The 24,538-nt window shown below is 35.6% G+C and overlaps 1 protein-coding gene across 2 annotated transcripts in view; it reads left to right on the forward strand.

Moving 5' to 3' along the window:
• The window catches only part of LOC113055846 (disintegrin and metalloproteinase domain-containing protein 12-like), a 77,989-nt gene that overhangs the window by 39,897 nt on the left and 13,554 nt on the right, over positions 1–24,538 (forward strand). For both annotated transcript variants that reach the window (XR_003277585.1, XM_026222213.1), the window contains exons 4-13: positions 766–844; positions 3,091–3,167; positions 5,702–5,888; positions 8,225–8,290; positions 9,137–9,208; positions 10,179–10,348; positions 10,583–10,667; positions 13,446–13,594; positions 22,917–23,094; positions 23,886–23,975. Coding sequence is in view for 1 of the 2 variants with exons in the window: in XM_026222213.1 (XP_026077998.1) it covers positions 766–844; positions 3,091–3,167; positions 5,702–5,888; positions 8,225–8,290; positions 9,137–9,208; positions 10,179–10,348; positions 10,583–10,667; positions 13,446–13,594; positions 22,917–23,094; positions 23,886–23,975 (1,153 nt within the window). In the remaining variant the exon portion in view is untranslated. The remainder of the gene's footprint in view (positions 1–765; positions 845–3,090; positions 3,168–5,701; positions 5,889–8,224; positions 8,291–9,136; positions 9,209–10,178; positions 10,349–10,582; positions 10,668–13,445; positions 13,595–22,916; positions 23,095–23,885; positions 23,976–24,538) is intronic.

Genomic DNA, 24,538 nt, shown 5'->3' on the forward strand with positions numbered 1-24,538 from the left:
TGAATAGAGAAGTGGATTATTGACTTTATGGCGCATTTGTGTTATTAGCATCTGTATAAGTGGCCATTAGCACATAAGCACTTATTTGCATTGTAATTCATTGTAATTGCTGCATTTCTAGCAATCTCAGGATTTTCTGTAATTGGCATACAAAGTTAAATCTTTTTTTATTTTTCTTATTCAAATTATTCTTATGGTATTTTTCTAGTGCTCAAATAAATCACTTATATGATGTCCAAGTTTCTGTCTAGTGTTTTATAATTTAAAACAAATATGCAGTGGTATGTTTAATGACTAAAATAGTTGTAGAAGCCTTCAGTACAGTATAATATTTTTTATTTATTTATTTTTTTTTTTTTTTGGGGGGGGGGGGGGGGTCTAGACATAGTCTCAGAAAAATGGTTGCAGGAATCTCATTTTTTTATGATATCTTCTTCAGATTTGAAATAGTAACTCATGAAACCTGTGGCTTTCAACCCATTACTTTCCTAGATTGCTCCAGGACTCGTTTCATGTATTTTTTTATCTAAAATTCAGTGTGGTAAAAAAAAATTCAAGGCACTTTAGTGTCTATAAGTGTCTTTTAATATTTTTGAGCATTATCAAATCTGGTTGGTAAAGCCGAAAGGGTCTTCTTTCCAAAGACACCAAATTATGTTTGTAACACACTGAAGTAAGGAACTATTACAATTTTAAGTTAAGTAGGTATATATATATTTATAAACTAGTGAAAGTAACAACATTTTGTGTGTATTTGTGTTGCAGAGGGCTGTTTGCTAGTCACTACACAGAAACACATTACCTGGAGGATGGAAGTGCTGTCACCACATCACCGAATGGCATGGTAAGATCACAAGCAAATTTGACAATGTGCACTTCCTATATGTATGTATATATATGTGTGTGTGTGTGTGTGTGTTTGAGACATATCATAGCATATATTTTAAACTCATGATACTAAGCCCATATTTCCTTCCTGTATGTGCTCATTTCAGACCTTCTATTTTATTAAAATATCTTATCACTGATCTCCGCCCTCACGACATCTGGATGATCTTGTGTCAAAATCTTTAGAGAAGAGGTGGTCAAGCGAGGGCCACCGGGAGTGCAGAAACCACCCATGATGCACCTCTGTGTGTTTTAAGTGTTTAGATTGCAGCTCAGATGACTATTTCGACTAAAAGACACACTGAGGTCTGACGGCTAGTAAGAGCAAACCTCTGGAGAGCACCTCTGGGTCACTGAACCCGTCTTCCTCAGTCTGCTCTCCAGCTTGGATGGGAAAAAAGAGTTCAGGTCATCCAGAAACATCAGCACTCCTCGACCTGGATGTCATCAGAGGGAGAGTGCTGAGTTTGGGCTTCATAAACTGATTTGGGATTTTGGAACACAAAATAAGACTGATGCTCTGTCAGCCTGAGTCCAGAAATTGATTTTTCTCACATACACATAAAGACAAAGTTGTTTTGTGTAGGTTTTGCGAGATTGTTCAAAAGAGGTACATAGACAAAGTCAGAGTATTCTAAATTCTAGTGAGGTATTTATTTATTTTTACATTCATTTGTGCATTTAAAATGTATACTTTTGATGCAAATTAAGTTAATGTGAATAAAAAAGTCTGCCTATGTGTGTGTGTGTGTGTGTGTGTGTGTATATATATATATATATATATACACACACACACACACACACACATATATATATATATATATATATATATATATATATATATATATATATATATATATATATAGTATAAAATGACTAAATGTATATCAAATGTTTATTATTGTTGTTGTTGCTATTATTTTTCAATTGGCAGATGCATTTATCCAAATTAACATATATTGCATTGAAGGTCCATGCATTAACTGGCAATCATACCTAGTGACTGGGACTCAGATGCATTCAGATTTGTATTTTCACATTGTTATATTTCATAATTTTTATGTGAAAAAAGGTAAAGCGGTCACATGCATTTATCAGCCATGCAGAGTGTGACTCATTTCTACCATTGCATGATACAGCATTTAACAGCACCGATCAAATTTTACATTAATTAATGCATTTGCTGCATCCAAACAATTGTGCACCAGGCAACAGGACGGCATGTTTTTGCTGTAAACGGGATGAATTGTGCAAATCTGATGGGATCCAGGGCCCAGATGGAGTGTATACATTCACAGGAGTTCTGTTCCAGAAAGACTTGAGGAGTGTGTCTGTGTTCCCAGACCTCCTCCGCCTTTTATTATGTCTGTTTTACAGTTGTGTGTGCGCTGCCGTTATTTCATTCTGAGGCAGAACTCCTCCGAGTCCCATTTGGACTCGCTCATGGACTCCTGTAGCTCCACTCGGACGCTGCCCAACACCAGAGAACTGCTTAAATCGACAGTATACTACAGCGATTAGAACAACAGTGTCAAACTCATTTTAGATCGTGAGACAAGTTTTTATTTGTTAAACCTCATGGACTCGCTGCTCAATTGCTCTGCTGCAGTTTGTGAAATCCAAATTCAGCTTTAGATCACAGATAGCTTACATCTCAGTTGGCAAATATGAATCAAAACGATATGGGTGAGAAAAATAGACATTTCTATCTGTTTTTACTCGATAGCTTTAGCTTTAATAAGCATTAAGAGAGTAACAACCAAGACTTTTAATAAACTGCTAATAGTTAATGTTGTTATCAGTATTATGTATTTATTTATTTAGAATTATATTAAATAATAAGTTAACAGAAGTGGATAGACTTTGTTGAAGGACTATTCGTTCATTTATTTATTCATTCATTAATTTATCAATATATTAAACAATAGGTGGTGGATAAAAAATTTCATATGTCAGGCTTTAAAGTGTTAATGGGATATTTGATGATAAAATGTGAACAATAGAAATACAGAATGATGAAAATACAGAAACTGTTCTTTTTTAATCTATTGTGTTAGCCAACAGAAAATGTTATTAGATTTTATGTAAAGCAGCAAGAATTATGAGTGTTTTGTGAGTATGAGCAGTAATTTTGATAATTTGCATTAAAAATACATTTGTGTACTGGTGTAACCTCCGAACTTCCTGTCTTTCATGTCCCAGATTCACTGCTACTATCATGGCGAGGTGGAGGGTCACTCGGGGTCAGAGGTCAGCCTCAGCACCTGCACAGGACTCAGGTGAGTTAGCGGTCACACCTGCTCTGTACGGGACAATCTGTACGTTAACCTCATCTCAACGCCTTCCCATGATGCACTGAGCTCGGGGACCAAAGTCACATCAGGAAGCGCCTGAGGAAAGGGCATTTTAATCACGGCGTGTGAAGTTCAGCATCCTCAAGAGACACGATACGCTTCATGTTTTAATTATGAAAAAGCATGCTTAGGTTTGATTCATTACCCAAGAAGGGACATTCAGATGTGAGGAGTGTGATGTCGCACGGGAACACTGCTAGTCAAGTCACATTTACTTCTATAGCGCTCTATACAATACAATAAAAAATGACAGTATTAAGGTTGAAATGTTCTTCAATTATAAAACAAAAATCAAGTGTTAGTGGTAAAGCAGCTCTAAAATGCCAATAGTGTCCTAATTACATCAACAAATATATTTTTGTGACATAAATATATGCTAAATATATGTTATAAACAGTGAAGCTCAATGAAATATATTTTTTAAAATATAAATTATAATTATAAATTATAATGCAATATTCAGTATATATATATATATATATATATATATATATATATATATATATATATATATAGAGAGAGAGAGAGAGAGAGAGAGAGAGAGGCCATTTTATTCTTTCAAAAATAACCAAATATATATTTTTTTAGCAAATTAATTTTTTGGCCATTTTTCTGTAGATTTTGAAATATATTTAAAATTATATTTAAAAATATTATTTTTAACTTTACAGGTTAGTTAAGTTGGTTCAGTTTAGTTCAATAACAATGTGCAGCGATTATAAAACAAACTCACTTCAGCAGTTGAGTGTTGATTCAGTTTAGTTCAAAAATAGTGCAAAGTTCAAAGTTCAGATTAAGAAACAAGCTCAATTAAGCTGTAAAGAAGCTCAACAGAAAACAATCAGATCTGTGTTCAGTAACAGTGTTGATGTTGCAAAGCTCATCAATTATGAATCAAATTCGATTCTGCTCTAAATGAGGAAAGTGGTTGTCATATAATAGCTTCTGTCAGAGCATCACCATCATATTTTATATTAACTGATCATGCACCACAGAAAAAGCGTGGCCCTGGCATACAAGATTTTTTACTGTGATAAAGCGTCCCCAGAGTAATGCGCTTATCGTTCAGCTCTTTCTTTCATCTTGACTCAGTTTTTGTGGCGCAGTAACCTGTCTCTCTCCACCTGGCAGACAGACACAGCACAGCACAGGTCTCCTCCAACAGCAGCGGCCAAAACAAATTGCTTCTGCTTTAGTTTGGCAGCGTCCAGGGTTTCCACGAGGATCTCATGCGGTGGAGAATGTAGTTTTGAAACTTCTGGTAAAGCCCAAAGCTCTGGCCGTTTCCCAGCTGAGGAAAATGTCACTTAAATTCAGCGTACGACTCGAAATTGTGAGAAAGGTTTGCAAATGCTGATCCAAGAACCACAGAGTGGTAATATTAGAGCTCGGGGGAAGATTTATATAGCCAAATATCCTACAAAAGGGATCGTCTGCTGACCAACAGTGGCTTGGATGTTGAACTAAGTTGCTTTCCAAAAAGTCACGCTGTCTTATTTTGTGGGAAAACAGAAACCACTTCCTCTCAGAGAAGAGTTTCTCTCGCCGTTTTGTGTTAATGTTGTGAAAGCTTCTTCTGTCTCGCTCTTTTTCTGTGTCAGCATTTCCAAATAATCATAATTTATTAGTGCATCTCAGCATTTGAAAACACATTTTGGGAAAAGTGCTGTTCAAACAAGTGCAAATATTTCACATGGTCTCTAAATTAATATGAGGCCATGAAATCTGCAAGCACAATAATGAGAGTGGAAATGCGGTTCAGAAATGCTACGAATTTAATTCATAGCAGGAGGTAAAATTGCTATGCTTTCAAACTTAAGAGCTTGAAAACACCATATTTACTTTCTGATTAGCAACATTTCCAGGAGATGCTCATTTAGAAATGGATTGTGTTAGACTTTTTTTTATTGCAGACTATTTTCATGTTTAGTGCAATATGTGCGTAGTCCAGACATTAGACCACAAATGGATGAATGATATATAATATATATAATATTTATTTTGTTTATTGTTAAAATTTGTGTTTCATGGTCTAGCAAAATTATAAAAATATACAAATAACATTTTTGAAAAAATTACGGTAAAGTTACATGTCACATTATAATAGAACAGGTGTAGTTCGGCATTAATGTTATAAATCTAATTAATAAAATTTTGTATTTGCTTCCTGATTAGCAAGTCGAAATAGTTGCTAGTCATAGATTGTGAGAGATTGTAATTTTGACCATTTTAATATTATTTTGTTTATTGATTTAAAAAAAAGTAACTTTCCAGACAAATTATGAAAATATGACAGAATTTTTTTTTTAATGTCAAGCTAACTCACTTTCCCAGTAAAATAATACATGAAGGTTCTATTATATTGCTATTTCTAATCATTTATTCTTTTGTTTACATGACTGCATAATGGTAATATGAACTAATCTAGATGTCAAGCTGTTCATTGTCTCGTTCAACAGGGGACTGATTTCACTTGAACATGAAGTATATATCCTGGAGCCGGAGGAAGAGGGAAACACACACCGGCTGTACAGAGGAGAACATCTTAAAGTCACCCAGGGAACCTGCGGACACGGTCACAACATTTCATACCCTACAGAGATGAGGAACACTACTGGAGCCGTCTTCAGCTCTCACAGCAGGAGGGTGAGCGCGAAAAAACCTCAATCAGCATCCAATAGTGTTTCTTTACATGCAGAATCTGCTTAACTAATGTGACATATTTTTTAATAAAACTGACTATTTAGCTGTAAACCATGTATGGCTGGGCTTTTATCCATCCAACTCAAATTAGCAAATGAACATTAAGTGTAATAAAAGTTCCTCATTCATACTTATTGAATTTCCTGCTTCCTGTGAAATACGTCACATAATGGAAATAAATATTAAATGTACTGGATTTAAACTATACAGTCTACAGTATATTTACTATATTTTTTCTATTTAATATAATTTTTCAGTAAAAAAAAAAAAAAAAAAAAAAAATAATATATATATATATATATATATATATATATATATATTTGTGTTTTTAATATTGTATTTAAAAAATATTAATACAATAAATATTTATAAAATATTTTTTTATTATTTATTAAAATTATATATATATAATATAGTCAGTGTCACTGACTCAGCCAATAGCATGAGTTTGGGGGCGGGACTATATGCTTGCCTGACCAATGACAGACAGGTGGGGTGTTTAGTGAAGCTTCTGATGCAGAGGGTCACAGATCACTCTTTGTTTAAGGACACATTCAGTCTCTCGCTGTGGGCACTGAAGTGTTTTATACGGCAGGAATGATTGTTGTGTCTGAATGTTGACATTGAGTTCAGTCTGACAGATCGTCTCTTACAGAATCTCAATACAAACTAACATTTTACACACTGGAGCATTTTTTGAGATTTAGAAACAGATCTTATTTTCTCCTGAAAAGGATTTATCCAACAGCATGTTCTTTACCTGATGTTGTTGCTGACTGAATTAGGCTCCTACCTTTCAATAGTTCAGCAGATACTGTCTCGGTGTGGCAGTCAAGTGTTTCATTGAAATAGATGCTTATCAGCTTCCCTCTTCAACCTGAAAGAGGTGGAACACCCAAATTCTTCTCAACACGAAACCCGACACAGATGAGTTCGGCCTTTTATTTCCATTAATAGAAGACCAGTCAGTGGAAACAATACGAGATTGAGAGCGAGAGGACTGAGTCTAAATGCATGAAAGCAAGAGTCACCTTCATGATAGTCTGTTCGCATTTATAGTCTCAAACAGCTTTGAGTTTCATTTCCACCATCATCTGGCACTGATTGGATCCTGTTGCATTTGTTTAAACCTCATTTAAAAGATCTGATTGTCCAATGCATGACCAGTTTGTCTGAACAGAGGGCCAGCAGACGTGCACTTCACAGTTCGGGGATTTACTAGTTTTCATGAATCATAACACTCTTCTTTACACACTCCAGCTGGGAATGTTATAAATGGTTTATGAAGACTTTACTAGATGAAAAATTGTACAACCGCTACTTCATATAATTTATATGCAAAATTAATAGGGGCTTGTAATACTTCATAAGTCTTTATTAAGTAAGCAGTTGTCACATAACGAGAAAGCCATTGTTGAAAACCAAAGGCTGACCCATTAAAGAGTTATGTGAACATAAAACAAACTGAGAATTGGGAAAAGCTGTACGTCTCATATATTGTAAAAGTTTACTACACATTTGACTACTTATATTGCACTACACATATTTAATTTTAGCATTGTTTTTAAATATTTGTTTGTGTTTTTAATATTGTATTTTAAAAATATTAATACAATAAATATTTATAAAATATTTTTTATTGTTTATTTATTAAAATTATATATATATATATATATATATATATATATATATTTTTTTTTTTTTTTTTTTTTTGATGCGTAAGATTTGATAGGAAAATCAGTCAGCAAGAACTAGAAGTGAGTTTTCATTTATATAACATTTGCTTTCACTAATTCCCATATGTCTATTGGTGTCATTTCATTCATTGATGACTTCAGTATAATCCTACAATGTGGAATATAATGAAAACGAAGAATGACTAAGTGAGAATTACTTGAAATACTCTTCATTTAAAAAGAGACATTTATAATATCTATAAAAGACAAGTGGGTCTTTCACTTGAGTAAATGAGATTGCCAGGCAATCCTAAACCCGTTAAAGTGAACGGTCTCCTGGAAAGCACATTGTGGTGGATAATATATAGTTTAAGGGCATTGCTGAGCCCAGAAGTGGATGTTCAATCACACACTGCTCTGTTAATAAAGGACACATCCGGAAGAGAGCTGAAGACGTCACCTCAGTGCCTTAAAGGCCTCAATGCAAAATGATTTTATAAAAGCTGCTTGAGTGCAGGCTCTATTAACTGTGTCCTTCAGAAGAAGAGGGTGAAATTCTCTCATAATCATGTTCTTTCTCTCATTTTTGTCTTCTCTCTGCAGCATAAAAGAGACGCCCAGAGCAGCACCAAGCATGTGGAGTTGATAATCGTTGCAGACAACCGCGAGGTAATGAAGAGACGCTCTTGACCTCACACACATCTCCAACCTTCAATCATCTAATTCAGCGGCTCTGAACTAGTGGGTCGTGACCCAAAAATGAAACGCAGATCTGTTTTACTTGGGTCACAGACATCAGCGATGCTCAGCGCAAATGATAGCTAACCATATAATGGCGCTCATCCTCAAAAACCAGAACAAAACTACAAAAGGTAAAAGAAAATTAGTTCCAGACAACATGAAATATTTATTCACATGCAAAGTGGTATTTTATAAGCTGATTTATTGGCTGCCAAGTGCATGAAACCATCAATTTACAAAAAGCATTTAGAAACCAAATGTCTTGAGTCTGGAGGGAATCTGTTGATAGCCTTTCGTTTATAACCAGAAATGTGCATGCTGCTTTTGGGATTTTAATTGAAGTTTTCCATGTCTTTTTCCTATGTCACTATTGAAATGTGTATATTTTGAATCATTCTTACCTAAGGTGATTAGAGGGTCATTGTTTGTTGAATGACCTTTATTTTCCCCAGCTGTACCTACTGAAACCAGGTGAATGAGTTAGAAAAAGTGCATTTGTTCTCTTGCTAATTTTACAGCAATCAAGCTTTCATCCTGATTTTTGTCACTCACACAACAGCCACAGCAATCATGGGTGACACATTTCCAGTCTGCATTTATTTTGTAGAACTGACAGTCTGGACTTCAAACACTGCTGGTCGTGTTTCGTTTGACATCTGTGTGCCGCTGCCCATGGAAAATGAATTACCTCATGTGACATTTACCACAGCAGGCCAATGAATGGCACATTTGGCTGCAGTTTAAAGACTGTTTTTGTCCTCTTTTGCATTTCAGTATCAGAGACAGGGGAAAGATGTGGAGAAAGTAAAACAGAGGCTTGCTGAAATAGCAAACTATGTGGACAAGGTAAACTTGGAAAGCATGACAACATGCTTAATGAATGAATGAATGAATAATGCTTGCACGAAACAGATCTTTTTTAGGAAAATGCATCCCCTAAAATATTGTTTAGTTGTTCTTATTTGCAGTTGCACTTATTTTAACCAGACTTGATGCAATAAAGCATCAAGAACATTGTGTGTGTGTGTGTGTTAGTGTGTCTGTGTGTGAAATGTGTTGTATACTATACATATATACTAGTGCTGTCAAATTATTAATCGTGACTAATCACATACAAAATCAAAGTTTTTGTTTACATAACATATGTATATGTATTGTGTGTATTTTTATGTATATATAAATACACACATATAGTATATATTTTGAAAATATTGAATGCGATTAATCGTTTGACAGCACTATATACATATTTATATTTTTCTATATATGTGTGTGTAATATATAACAATTATATAAAATCTGAATGTATAAATGTAAATCAGAATATGAAAATATAGAAGTAAATCAATGTATTCTTATACATCTGAATAAATACATATAAATCATATATATATATATATATATATATATATATATATATATTTAAATAAATCCTTAAATGTTGTAAATCCTTAAATGCAGTGAAACTTAAATATATTTGAACTATAATTATAAAATAAACAGTGACTATATATAGTTATAATTCTGCGTATTTAATTGTACATTCAAATGTATTTTTAAAATCTTGAATATGCAAGAATATAATGTTATAACTCTGAAAATATAAGTGTAAATTGAAATACAAATTTAAAAATCCTGAATATATAAACAGCAATTTCTTGCATATCTATACTGAATTGATCTTTATTTTTACAAGTGGCTAGAAAATTATTCCTATGTAAACATTTGTGAAACTTATGTGAGTTTTTGTCAGGTTTTCCTCCTTAAAACATCTGCTTTAAGTTGATTTGCTGATGGCAAGCGCTGCGTGTTTCAGTTTTACAGATCTCTGAATATCCGTGTGGCTCTGGTGGGGCTGGAGGTGTGGAGTGACGAGGACAAATGCTCCATCACACAGGATCCGTTCACATCGCTCCACGAGTTCCTGGACTGGAGAAAACTCAAGCTGCTCCCGCAGAGACCCCACGATAACGCTCAGCTCATCAGGTTCGACTGCTAAACGTGTTTACTGCTGAGGGCCGGCGGGTGGAAAACACAGCACGCTGTTCAGCATGAGAATCAGTGCAAATCAATGCAAATCAATCTGGGAAGAATTGCTTCACTATTTATTATTTAGAAAGGTTTTATTCACATAAAAAATGCTTTGTTTCTATTGGAAGTTTACCCAGCATGCTGTAGATGAACATGTGTGTCACATGACTTCCTGTTTTCCCTCTTCAGTGGCGTTTACTTCCAGGGCACCACCATCGGCATGGCTCCTATCATGAGCATGTGCACCGCGGAGCAGTCAGGGGGCATCGTCATGGTGAGTGACATCTGTCAATCATTCTTGATGACGGAGAGGTTTATCGATAGTTTTGAGCATTTACAATTTTGTCTTTTTTTCTGGTCTTTCTACTGTTTTATTTGAACGAGTTGAGAAATGTTTTGGTGTTTTGCTTTGAAAGTGCATGTGAGATATATTTATTTAAAAAAGGTACTTGATTTGACATGTGTATATAATGCAGGAATTATATATATTTTATAGATGTTATATGAAATAGTGTTATATATTTCTTCAAGCATCTTGGAGACATTGCAATAGTTTTTTATTGACACATTACAACAACAGATCTAAAAATAACTGGCTTAAAAACTTTTTTTGTTGTTGTTTTTGTTTTTGGTGGTGGTGAAAGTACAAATGGCCTAAGTATTTTGCACAGTACTATATATATACGCGTGTGTGTGTGTGTTTTGTCATATGTCTTTGTTATATGTATTTTATTTGCGTCTCATTGCAGACATCAGTTAGTTCTTGAATACAGAGGTTACTTGAGGTTGCTGCGGTTCTAACTTTTAGATGTTCATCTCCTTCTTTACTTTGTCTGATGAGGGCAGTAACTCACTCCGCACGGCCGTCTAGAGATGTTTTCTCTAAATCAGCGTTACACATTGATCACACAGCACTCCGCCATAACATCCTACTGAGACACAAAATCAAACAGCTCTCTGAGATACAGATCGAGGGGAAGCGCTGGATGTGTTCTTACTCAGCAAATCAGCTGAAGTTAGTTAAACTCTTGACGTATTTATAGCCAGCTACCTTACTAATAAGACCTCTGGTTTCACAGCATAGACATTTGAACCTGTTGCTTTCATTGCTGCTTGAATAAGGTGTGTTTCTGGCCTCTGTGTTGAAGTAAACTGGACCATCTCAAATGACCAAGGATCCCATTATATGAAGATTCTCCACCATAGATCATTATAGTCACGTGTGGTTTCTTCCAAAACGTTTTAACTTTGTCAGTCAAAACAGCAGACATGCATGCTTTTTCATTGACTCATTCATCGGATGTGATGGAGTTGCCACCATAAAAGCCACAAAAATAAATGCAATGAGATACACAGACAGCGGAAAGAAAATTCACAAAATGACATGAAAAGAGATTAAATGGAGTGCAAATGGAGACTTCTGCTGGAGTCTTGTTCATCTCTAAAAAAAAAAAAAAACTCACACCCCGAGTGAGAAATTATCATCTTTTACCACATTGCGTTCGGACATAAGCATCCTTTAACCAAGACTTCTGGAAATGCATTTTGCTATATTCCTGCTTGATTTAAAACTGATCTGGTTCTTTAACACCCTCTAAATGGGCTTAACACACTCCTGTCCGTCAAACACTCCTCTAGTGTGAAGGCAAATTGCATCATGCATATTTAAATTAAGTAATTCTTTTGACAAACACACATCATTTCTATGCAAATGCAACTCATAATAGAATGTGCTGGATTCATAAACATTTATACGGTAATAAATGCCCATTGAAAGCTTAAAGAGGTAAAAAGTTCCACGTGATCATGCCAGCAATAATCGTAAAGGGTTTTTGATTAAATGTATACTTTACATGCAATATAAACTACCATTTAAATGTTTTAGGTAGGTTAAAATATATTTTAAAAGAGGACTCTTTTGCTCACCAAGTCTGCATTTATTTGTCTGCATTAAAATTATGTGCAAAAATGAATATTGTGAAATATTTTTGCAATCTAAAATATCTGTTTTCTGTTTAATTATATATTTTAAAGTGTAATTTATTTCTGTGATGCGCAGCTGAATTTTCATCATCATTACTAAAGCTTTCAGTGTCACATGATCTTCAGAAACATTCTAATATACCGATTTGCTGCTCAAGAAACATTATTTTTTTGTATTATTATCAATATTGATTCATTCACTGGAAATAAAATGGTGTAGAAAAATTTTCACTCAGAAATAGCTTGTAAAAATCACCAAAAATTAATTAAATAATTTAAATTAAATTTTTTCTTGTCATTCTACTTCAGGATCTGTTTTATTATAACTTAATTTTTGTGGAAACCATGCTTTATTTTAGGATTTTTGATGAATAGAAAGTTCAAAAGAAGCATTTAATCTTTAGAAAATTTTATAAAAGTCTTAACCGTCATTTTTGATCAATTTAAGGCTTCCTTAATGAATAAAAGCATTAATTTCCAACTGACCCCAAACTTTTTAAAATCATTTTGTTCCAGTATTTGGTTTCCAAGTCTCTCTAGTTCCGAAAGAGCACCTTCTGAGCAATAAAACTTTCCTCATGCTCATTATATGACACGAGCAATCACTCAGAACTGAAGTGAATCTGGCCGTTTTCCTTCGTTTTAATTTGATTTTCACATGTTTGGCAGACAAGTCCTCACCAAAGCGACTGTAATTGTGTCTGTCCTGCCTCATCAGCACACACCCTTCCTCAAACAAAGCCTGCCGAACGGTCTGATGGTGTTCTGGCAGCGCTCGAGCAATTACAGCAGCGGATCTACACTTATGCAGCTCTGATGGATTTGTGGAAAAGTAATTAGAAAGGCCGTTAGTGTCTGCTCATTACAGAACTCATGTGAAACTGTTTTCTGAGAGAAAAACAAACACGCAAGAGGAGAGATGTGGGGATAAAGGTAATCTGGGAGGGAAGGTGGAACAGGACGGATAACGCCTCTCGAGTCTCTGGGTTCACGGAGGAAGAAATTGCTCTCGTTTGCATTAAATTAAAACTGATAGCTTATTCTGATTCTCACTCTCTCTGTCTTTAAGGATCACTCTGATAACCCTCTCGGCGCTGCGGTTACTTTGGCTCATGAGCTCGGACACAACTTTGGCATGAACCACGACACGCCGGAGCGCGGCTGCGGCTGCAGGGCCACCGTGGACCGCGGCGGGTGTATCATGACCCCCTCCACTGGGTGAGAAAACTGCATCAGTTCTGCAAATGAGTTTTTATGTTTAAATATTCTTATATTGGTTTAAAGTGCTATGATGAGGCCATTCGCTGGTTTGTTTCACTGAAGCTCTGTGATGCTTTTAGAACTTTAATCTGTTCTGGTTTTAACCAATGGTGTGAGTTTGGGGGCGGGACTGTCTAATTTGTCTAACCAATGACAGACATATTCAGAAACCTGTTTGGAAACCATCATTCCACCCACAGTAAAGTTTGTCTGCTCGGCACATGACGGCTCAGTCTGTTTGTTAGTGGTTCGCTTTCTTTCTGCCTCATTACTCCATAATGAGCTCCATTTGCTCATCTGCACAACAGCACACTTTAACACCCCACCCAGCGGGACAGCATTAGCTTTTAGCCTTTAGCCACATGCTCATTAGCATGCTTCCAGTTGACCCCGCTGGTTCATGACGTCTGTCACACAAACCATCTGGGACTCATTTCTTAAAAACATCAGAGCTTGTGCAACGTGTTGCTAATTCATTCTGTCATCTGTTAGACGAGATTGCTGGCTTTATGGTCAGATGTTCTGAGACCTGTGATGAATTAAACTTATTTGTACTAAACATGGAGACAGTTTTAGCACATATTGACTAAATTCATGAGACATTAAAAGTTTGATCAAGCTCTTTTTAGGAATAAACTGTGTCACTTGTTTAACAGCACGTATTTACACATCAGAAAGTGATTGTGGATTTCTGTAAATGTTATTGTTTTATATATCAGTTAATTGAAACTAAAACTAAAAAGGTTTAAAATAACATACAGTCATAAATATAAAACCTACTTTTAAAAAAGACTAAAAAGCTTATAGATTTTCAACTTTGTTGAAATTTTGGCTTTTTGTTGGACAGAAACAGCAGTGATTGACAGGAAATTGAGAAGAGAGATGGGAAATGGGGTCAGGAGACTCAACATGCAGAATGATTGACAGGCAGAGGGCCTTTCTGATTGGTTAAGAGGCAGTGCTGTCATGGAAACAGATGTGATTTCTCATGACACCTATTTCAGGTGTAGAGACATTCATTCCCAAGAAATGATTGGCAGCAGTATTGAGTCTGTAAAAGTAGTTGTCTTGTGTGATTCCAGCAAGTAAATCACACTTCTGCGGGCCGCATTAGATTTCTGATGAGGCAGATGGTTGCACACCGGCCAACTCAATCCCAGCATCCTCTAGTGTGTATCAGTTCATCCGCATGAGTGTTTAAGCTGGACTGCACCCATGAAAAACCCATAACGTGACGCTCGATGAGGGGCTCATAAAGAGGTGTCATGAAGGACCAGGCGAGAAAAACAGATCTGATCCAGAGAGACAGAAGAAAGAAACATATTGGTCACATATTTGTACAAATCAGAATCTTGAATCAGACAATTAAGACGGATATTTTTTCCATTACAGAGCATTAGTATGTGTCTCCTCTCAAAGAGCTTTCATAGATCAAAGCGTAAATGAATTTAACATCGCAGCAGGTGCTCGTTTAGGAGCTTCACATCTATATAATTGTGTTAATTAAGACGTGAGTGGTGAAGATCCCTCTGAGGTTTGAAGCAGCTCCTTCACTCCTACAGGTTTGATGAATGTAATCTCAAGTAGCCAGATTTTATCACCACAGCGTGCGATCAAAGTCTCATTCTGAACAAGCACTTCCCACCTAGACAGGAAGAGACTGTTTGATTGACAGATCAAGCCACCAGTCTGATTTTTTTCATGTGATGTTTTGAAATATGAAATGACTCCTTTGAATTTATGAGTGTGAAATTTGATTTTAATAGGTCTACTTGAATTGGGATGACAAGAATAGAAATTTCCTGAATTGTAATTTGAAGACCTTTAACTTTAAGGTAATGCATTCTGGGAAAGTTAAAATTTTAATTTAAAATTTATTCAAATGAATTGTATTTAAATATTTTTATTATAATTAAACTGATCTTTGTCATTTAAAGTAAATGTTAACATTTTATTTAAATGTTTATGCATAAATATAAATAATTTATATATAGCGGGTCATATAGGTCATAAATGCATAAACAATTAATTAAAGTACAAAAATACAATTTAGTAAAGTACAAATGTTGGTTTTTAAATAAATATACACGATTACAGGAAATTTTATAGTATAAATAATTCTGAGATATTTAAATTATTATTTTATTTATTTTATAAATACATGTGTTTGTGTTTCAGGCTGGAAAACAACATTTCCCACAATGCATTTCCTGCGTTGAATTTCTTTGAACATATATACATTAAAAAAATTCTATAGGTTCTATATTTCTGGTATTTAAACTCTACTTTTTTCAATTTTGCTTCCTGTTTGCTCCCTCACTTCAAATGAATTTAGTATTTGAGAAATGAATTGCAATATGTTTATCTCATTTCAGTTCATTTCAAAATCTACATTAGATGAAAGTACATTTTAATTTGTGGTTAGAAACAAAAAAAAAAAAATTGCCTGAGGCCAAGACACCAAATTTTACGTAACAATCAAACCTTACAACATTTACTTGCGAAATACAATGGGGTCCAATGTTGTCTGGACCCCAGTGTTCTTGAAAATATATTTTTTACTGTTCATGCATGTTCAGTACAACATGAGGAAGAGTAAATGAAAGTCACATGTCATAAAGCCAAGTATGGTGACCCATACTCACAATTTCTGCTCTGCATTTAACCCAACCAAAGTGCACACACACACATGGAGCAGTGGGCAGCCATTGGAATTGCCGGCCCAAGACTCAAACCCACAACCTTAGGGTTAGGAGTCAATCTCTTTAACCACTAGGCCACAACATCCTGATAGTGTTACCGCAGGACTCTGTTGGCGACTCTCTCCACTGAGCTCCCAGCTTCTGTGGCTCCTAATGCTGCTATATTTGTTCCTGTGCAACTATAGTGTCTTTGGAAGCTCCTCATACCCTCATAGAGAACAAACCCCACTCACAGTGAGATCTCTGTGCCCCCTGGCAGCATCTCTATTGTGTGGGCCTCCTGTTGAGCCCAATCCAGAGGATGTGTTTGAGAGCTTAGACACACTCGAGTCGCTGGGGCTTATCGCTGAGCGCTGATCTCTGGGTTGGCATCAGGAGGCAGGAAGAAGCATCTGCTTATCTCTCACCCTCCCGCAGGCTTATACCACACTGGCACTGGTCGTCGCTGGTACAGTTGGTCCAGCAAGCATGAGGGCTGACACGAGCCAGATTTCCTTGCTTGCGTTCGCCCTGTTGTCTCAGTATGTGTGCCAGAAACGCAGTGAACATCACAGCATTTGGCGGTTCTGCTGCATACTAATGGCCACAGCAAAGCCAACTGGATCCTGAACCAAACGCTGGTCCATGCTGAAAAGATAAGCTTTAGATCTGAGGATGTAGGAGGTAAACGCTGCCCAGTGCTTTACCTGATGGTTGCCAAAGTTTGAGCTTAGAAAGTGAACGTATTAAACACTTGTTACTCATTTAGTTTAAAGAAATAGCTCTCCCAAAAAGGAAAAATCTGCCATCATTTGTTGTTAATACCGGTTAAGCAGGAGAAAAGAAACGTCATCCTAGCATTGCTGCAGTGAGTTTTACATACTTTTATCTACAGAAGTGTAAAAATATGCTGATATTTAGCTGGTTTTACAAACCCAGTTCAAATTGCCATGCTTGTCCGTGCTGGTTTAGCACTGGTTTTCAGTTCAGTTTCAAGCACAGCTGTTCTGTTTTTTTTTTTATAATAATGTTTTATCGAGAGGATCGATCTTCACGTTAAAGTAATGTTCCCACATATATAATAATATGATACAATAATTATTATAATAACTAATTAATCAAATTAATTATTTTCATTATTATTAATTATAATAAACAAAATTAACTAGTAATTTTATTATTATTTTTTTAGTTTTATTTGTTATTCAAATTGTTTAGCAGGTAAATGATTAGAAAATGATTTATCTTTTTCTATATTTTCTTTATTTTTATTTTTATTTTATTATGTATATTATATAAATTTGCATCAAACTGCATGAATTTTCAGATTGTGTGTGTGTTTCTATATATATATATATATATATATATATATATATATATATATATATATATATATATATATATATATATATATATATATATATATATATATATATATATATATATATTTCTTGATAGTACATGGTATTGGATCAAAATAAAAGAGTACTCTAAATTGTATCATCACTTCCAGTATTTAGCTGGTAAATGTCAACCTTTATGGTTTCAGTTTCCTGTATCCAAAAACCAAATCTGTTGGAAAGCTTACAGACAGACAGGATCTATATAATGTTAATTTGTACAAATGCAACAGCCAAATATGAAACATTTCATGTGTTATATATATCCCATCGTGCTCTTTGAGAAAAATTTTCAGGCTGATTTTGGAAATCCAGAGCAGAACCAGACGACCTGGATTTGTGTGGTTCCTATCACTGCACGACGTGTTTGACAGCACTGACAGATGTTTCTCTCTGCATGACATCTCACAGCAGAGACGTGTCACACACTTCACGATCGCATCAGAGCCAATCAAAGCCATCTGTGCCAAACAATTTCAGTAATTCAAGAGCTATTATCAAATACAAACTCATCACAGTCACACAGGACTCGAGGAATCTTCAACCTCCAGAAGAAAAGCAAGCAACAACAGGCGTGTTATGAGTTTCCGTCTGAAGAACACACATTCAACTTTCTAGGCTGTGCTTCATTTTTAGCCAGATAAGCATGATGTTGCGTGACAGTTTAATAAAGCAGTTCGGTCTGAAGATGACATCTGGTTGTGTTACTCTGGTTGTACTGTGGCTGCCATCGCATCATTCAGGTGGATGCTGGACACTGGTGGCGGTTGACCCCTCATATACACCAATGCATAATAAATGGCTCATTCATTCATTTATATTGTAATATATTTTAGAAATGTAATTTGTTTTGCATAACATGCTTTGCAAATAGTTAAAGGGGGGGTGAAATGCTCATTTTCACTCAATATCCTGTAAATCTTGAGTACTTATAGAGTAGTACTGCATCCTTCATAACTCCAAAAAGTCTTTAGTTTTATCATATTCATAAGAGAAAGATAGTCTGTACTGTTTTTCCCGGAAAAACACGACCGGCTGGAGGCGTGACGTGTGGGCGGAGCTAAAGAATCACGAGCGCGAGTAGGCTTTTGCATTGAGAGCATGTGGAAACTGTGACATTACTGTGAGGAAAAAAACATCATCCAAAACAAACCATGGCTTACAGTCAGATTCAGCGTATATTTATGATCCAGAATCAGATCCAGAGGCTGAAATTTAACAAGAGCAGCATCAGCAATCAGTCTCTATGTGGTATGTACTGAAACTGTATATATTTGCTTAGCGGTTTTGGAAAATGACTAAGTTCCACTTTATGTCGTCTTTTTTTTTTTTTTTTTTTTTTTTTAAGCTGTACATGTGGAAAGTGCAGTTTGATGACAACATCGCATGTTGTTTACTTGATGTGCTTACGCGCCGATAGCTAAATTAACAACACAGAGATATTTGAAGCAGTTTTACTCACCGCATGTGGTTCCAACACACGATCGTGACCCTTTTTCGTTGGGACTGCATTATCCTTAAGAAATAAACGATACGCAAATCCGGCGTCAAACTGGGCCTTGTTTGTAAAACAAGCATCTTTGAAATGCAGGGAACAAACAAAAACACTTGCGCAACTCCGTTGATGCTCTGTAAAAATAAACTCCATCCACTGGTCCCTTAATGCTGTTTCTCTTTTGGTAATCTGTGCAGGGTTGTCTTGCCCTGGCAACCAAAAACACACTTCTTTTGTGACTTTTCGCGACGCTCTCGCTCTGATCAGGCTGTGCTCAGCCTCTCAGTGCTCTGCTATACGGGAGTGCGCGCTCTTCCGGCAGAAGTGCCCTAAGGACCCATAATTAGGAAATTCCGCTCCATCTAACGTCACACAGAGCCATACTCGAAAAAAACTTTCCGAAACTTGTGACAAACCGGAAGTAGTATTTTTGGAACAGAAATACTCCTTCAAACGTACATCTTAATTTTTGAAACTTTGTCCATGTTTAGCATGGGAATCCAACTCTTTAACAGTGTAAAAAACTCAGTATGCATGAAATAGCATTTCACCCCCCCTTTAAATATTCTTATAATACTGTATGTTGTAAGAATGTCTGCATTGAATACTTAACCTCCAGATCTATAGCGTATGTTGTAACTCAACCAATCATACTGATTTAATTCATCAGGATGTTTAGTGATGTAGCGTTCAGTGTGTTAATGAAATTGGCTGAATGTAATGATTCACACCTGCAAGAGTTTTACGATCACCATCATTAAATCCTCCTAAGAACCCTCCCTGATCACAGATGGTGTTCATGATCATGAGCTCATCCGCCAGACTCCTAATATGTGCCATATGCTTCTCTCTTGGATCTCTCACGTCGCTGTCAGTCAGAAACGAGGGATGTAATTTCTCTGACTCTTGGGATGTTTATAAACTTGGGATTTCGTCATGTAGATGCTACGGCAAAACATTTTGTTACACTCCACGGGGAAGCAATGCTATTCAGAGTGGATTTGTGGGCCACTTTTACTGTGTGTGTGTGTGTGTGTTGGAAACGGAGAACTAAAGTACTTAAGAATTAGAAGAAAATAAAATGTTTGTGCATTCAAAACTTGCCTCTACAATGCTGTTGAATAAAACAGCATATGCTGGTTAGGTATGTTTAAAGTAGTTTAAGCTGGTCCTGAGCTATAGTTATGTGCTGTTCCTGAGCAGGAGCTAGTTACTCAACCAGCATAAACCAACTAAAGACCAGCTTAAACCATGTTTCAAAACCTACCCAACCAGCATATGCGGTTTTATTTTTTAACAAGGTTGGTTGGTGGTTGCTATGTGATTTTTAGAATGTTTGTTGGTGGTTACTAGGCAGTTGTTATTTGGTTGTTGTTGCATTCTGAGTTGCATTGGTGCTTTAAGTGTTTTTAGAAGGTTTGTGGGTGTTTGCTTAGCAGTTGCTATGGCATTGTGAGTGTTTTTTTTTTAACATGTTGCTTCAGTCATGGCCAAAAATATTGGCACCCTTTGCTAAATATGATCAAAGGCAGCTGTGAAAATAAATCTGTGTTGTTAATCCTTTTGTTATTTTATTTAAAATAAATCACAAAAATCTAACCTTTCATTGGATAATAAGAATTTAAAATGGGGGGAAATATCATTATGAAATGTTTTCTCAAATACACATTGGACACAATTTTTGGCACCCCTAGAAATTCTTATGAGTTCTTATGTTCACAGTTTTGAGCACTCCAGGGTGATTATGTACATGAAATTATCCAGCAATGGTTTCCTGATTCACAGAAATATAAATAGGAGGGAAAACAAAGCCCAAATTTCCTTAATCATCCATCAGAATGAGAAAAACCAAAGAATATATTTCTAATGTGCAGCAAAAGATAATTGAGCTTCACAAATTAGTGATGTGGCTTTAAGAAAAGAGTTACAATAGTGAAAATTTCCATTTCCACCATCATGGCAATAAGTAAGGATTTCCAATCAACAGAAATTGTTACGAAACTGACTGGATGAGGATGTGTGCCAATATCATCCTAATGTGTGGTGAGAAGGAGAGTTTGAATGGCTAAAGACTCTCCAAGGATCAGAGCTAGAGAATTATATAAATAGTTGAGTCTCAGGTTTTAGAAAACCTTAAAACAATAGTCATACAGCACCTACATCACCACATGTTGTTTGGGAGGGTTTCAAGAAAAATTATCCTAGCTCATACAAAAACAAACTAAAGCATATTCAGTTATAAGACATGACTGGAACTTCAAATGGGACTGGCTTCTATGATCAGATGAAACAAAAAATGAGCATTTTAGCAGTAAACACTCAAGATGGGTTTGGTGAACACGGAAAGAAAAAGTTATGTAGTATGTTATGTAGGTGTTTAATATGTTGTGAGTGTTACTAGGAAAGTTGCTAATTCATTTAAAATACTTTTAGCATGTTGCAATTAATTACAGGGTAATGTTATACGATTGCATGTTTTTAACACGTGGGTGGTTGCAAGGGAGTTGCTTTGTTGTTCTAGTTTATTTTTAACATGTTATGTATGTTGCTGTATGAAATAATTTTCTGTATTGGTTTTATACCTGCATTTTAAATTATTGATTGTGTTTTGGAGTTACAGATCAACTGATCAACAATCACATTATTAAGGTACTAACAAAGTGTAAATTAACAATTATTAAATTATTATTATTAAATTGGACACCTGCATACAGCAGCTAACTCAAGTCACATGATGTGTATTGCTAGGCATCTTTGGCTTCCTCTTTTTGTGTAATTTGGATGAAAAATGTGTGCCTTTTTATTGTCTGAGTCACTTATCAAAAGTTGCTAAAAGTTGCCAAATAAATTGTTGAAATTGCTAAATGTGCTGCCAGGTGTTTTTGGAAGAAAAAGTTGCTACGGTAGTCTGAAAAGTTGCTAAATTTAGAAACAAAATTGCTAAGTTGGCAACACTGGTGGTTACTGGTGTGTTTCTTTGTGTTTGTTATGGCTATGGTTCTGAGTGTTTTTTAACATGTTGATATACCATTGGAAGAACATTATGAGTGGTTGCTATAGCTGTGCCGAGTGGTTTTTGGAATGTTGGTTTGGAGGTTGCTATGGTGTTCTAAGGGTTTTTATTTTGTTTTTTATACTTGGCTGCTTGCGCATGTTTTGGAGGTTTTTTTTTTTTTTTTTTTTTTTGTGCTGTGGGTGGTTTCTAAGGAATTGTGTTAGGATGTTGCGTGACAATTGTTAAAGTGTTCCCTAATTGTTTTTGTGTGTGCATTGCTGTTTAGTTGCTAGGCTGTAATAGTGATATTTGCATAAGCAAACACTACAAATGAACACAAACCAGTCTATTAGAATCTTGGTTTGTTGGATAATTCGGTCCAAGTGAAACCATGTGTAATATATTGTGTCATCCTGCACACACACTTGACTTCCCGCTGCCTCCAATTTACAATCTGGTGAATCCAGTCAGTGTGATTTCTTACAGACGAAGGACTTGTAAATATATCTTATCTGTTGCTGTTCTTTCCTCTGGGACTCATTTCATTGGTCCTCAAGCCAGTCAGCAATTACAGGGTGATGTCATTTCCTTGGCACGACTTCCACTGCCTGATTGGTCCATTTATATGTGCATATGTTGAATGTCACAAAACTGAACAGTCTGTTTTCTTAAAAATCATTACTGAGGTAATATACCTGATTTATTTCAGGTACCCTTTCCCTACAGTCTTCAGTACATGCAGTAAGAAGGATCTCGCTGCGAGTTTGGAGAAAGGTGTGGGCATGTGTTTGTTCAACATGCCGGAGGTGAAGGTGCTCTACGGAGGCCAGAAATGTGGAAACGGATATGTCGAGGAGGGAGAGCAGTGCGATTGCGGAGATGTGGAGGTACGTCGGAGCTCATGTGTGTATGTTTCGCTTTTTGCAAACATATTTCATGCAGACATTTACATGATTCCCTTAAGCGCCGCATATGTGCTGTGATTTTCACACTCTCCAGTGAGTCGTGCATCATTAGCAGTCGCTCCTCCAAATCTGTGACAAGAGCGAAATAAACAACCGAGTGTTTTCTGAAACCACGTTGTGAGAAGAAGCGCAAGAATGAGAAGCATCTGTCACGTTGGACCAGGAGATTTTGCGAGGACCGCAGAGAAAAGCTTTTGTTAGTGTCTGAATGCTTCAGGTGTTTCCTGAGGGTTTAAATCTGTTCAAAGATGTCTTTGCTGAAAGGTTGCTGGCAGTGCTGAAAACGTACATTGTTTGTGTCTCTGCATCCGACAACAATGCTCATGTACAATTTATGAAATTCCACCCAGCCAGCAGTCAAAGAAAAACATCTGGGAAATTATTGACATGATTTGTACACTTAAGCAAATATAGAGTAACATCTCAATTAGAAAAAATATATATTTTTTAGGATGTCTTTTCTGCTCACCATGGCTGCATTTATTTGATCAAAAATCAGTAAAAACAGTTAAATTATGAAATATTATTGTTATTTAAAATAAGTGTGTTCTATATGAATATATTGTATAATATAATTTATTCCTGTGATGCGCCGCTGAATTTTCAGCATCATTCCTCCAGTCTTCAGTGTCACGTGATCTTCAGAAATCATTCTAATATGCTGCTCTATAAATATTTCTGCTGTTATGAGTGTTAAATCTCTGTCTCTGCAGGAGTGTCTGAATCCCTGCTGTAATGCCAGTACATGCACACTGAAACAGGAGGCCGTTTGTGCACATGGACAGTGTTGTGAAGACTGTCAGGTAACTTTTGACCTTCAGCCTAATTCACTTTATTTGTTGATTCTTTTATACCTTGCTAATTTAATGTACTTAAATTAAAAATGTGCAGCAAAATTTATTTATGAACTTAAGGATGGCATTTATTCAGGAACATTTATTAAATGTTGCATTACTTTATAATAATTTAATATATAATAGATAATGTTATTTAATACAATGTAAAATAGTATACAAAATATTAAATTAAATAGTTACTTTTTTTTTATTTTACTTAAGTTAACATTTTCTTAAATCATGGCTGTTTTCACTGTGCTTAATTTTATTTGTTTATTTTTAAATAAATAATAATAATCTTATCAGAAGTTGGCTATTAAAACACTATATGCCTAAATAAGCAACCAAATTTAGTAAGTAAAAGTGCATATTATTCTAAAGTAATCAATTTTTTTTATTCTTTAGAACATGGACATGGACTGAGGAATCATTCACAATAAAACCAGGAACATAAATAAATTAAGATAAAAGTAAACAGTTAATTTGTATTGACTGAAAGGATTTCATTGTGTTATTGCCTTATTAATATT

This window comes from Carassius auratus, chromosome 37 (assembly GCF_003368295.1).
Source record: "Carassius auratus strain Wakin chromosome 37, ASM336829v1, whole genome shotgun sequence".
Classification (NCBI taxonomy): Eukaryota; Metazoa; Chordata; class Actinopteri; order Cypriniformes; family Cyprinidae; genus Carassius; species Carassius auratus.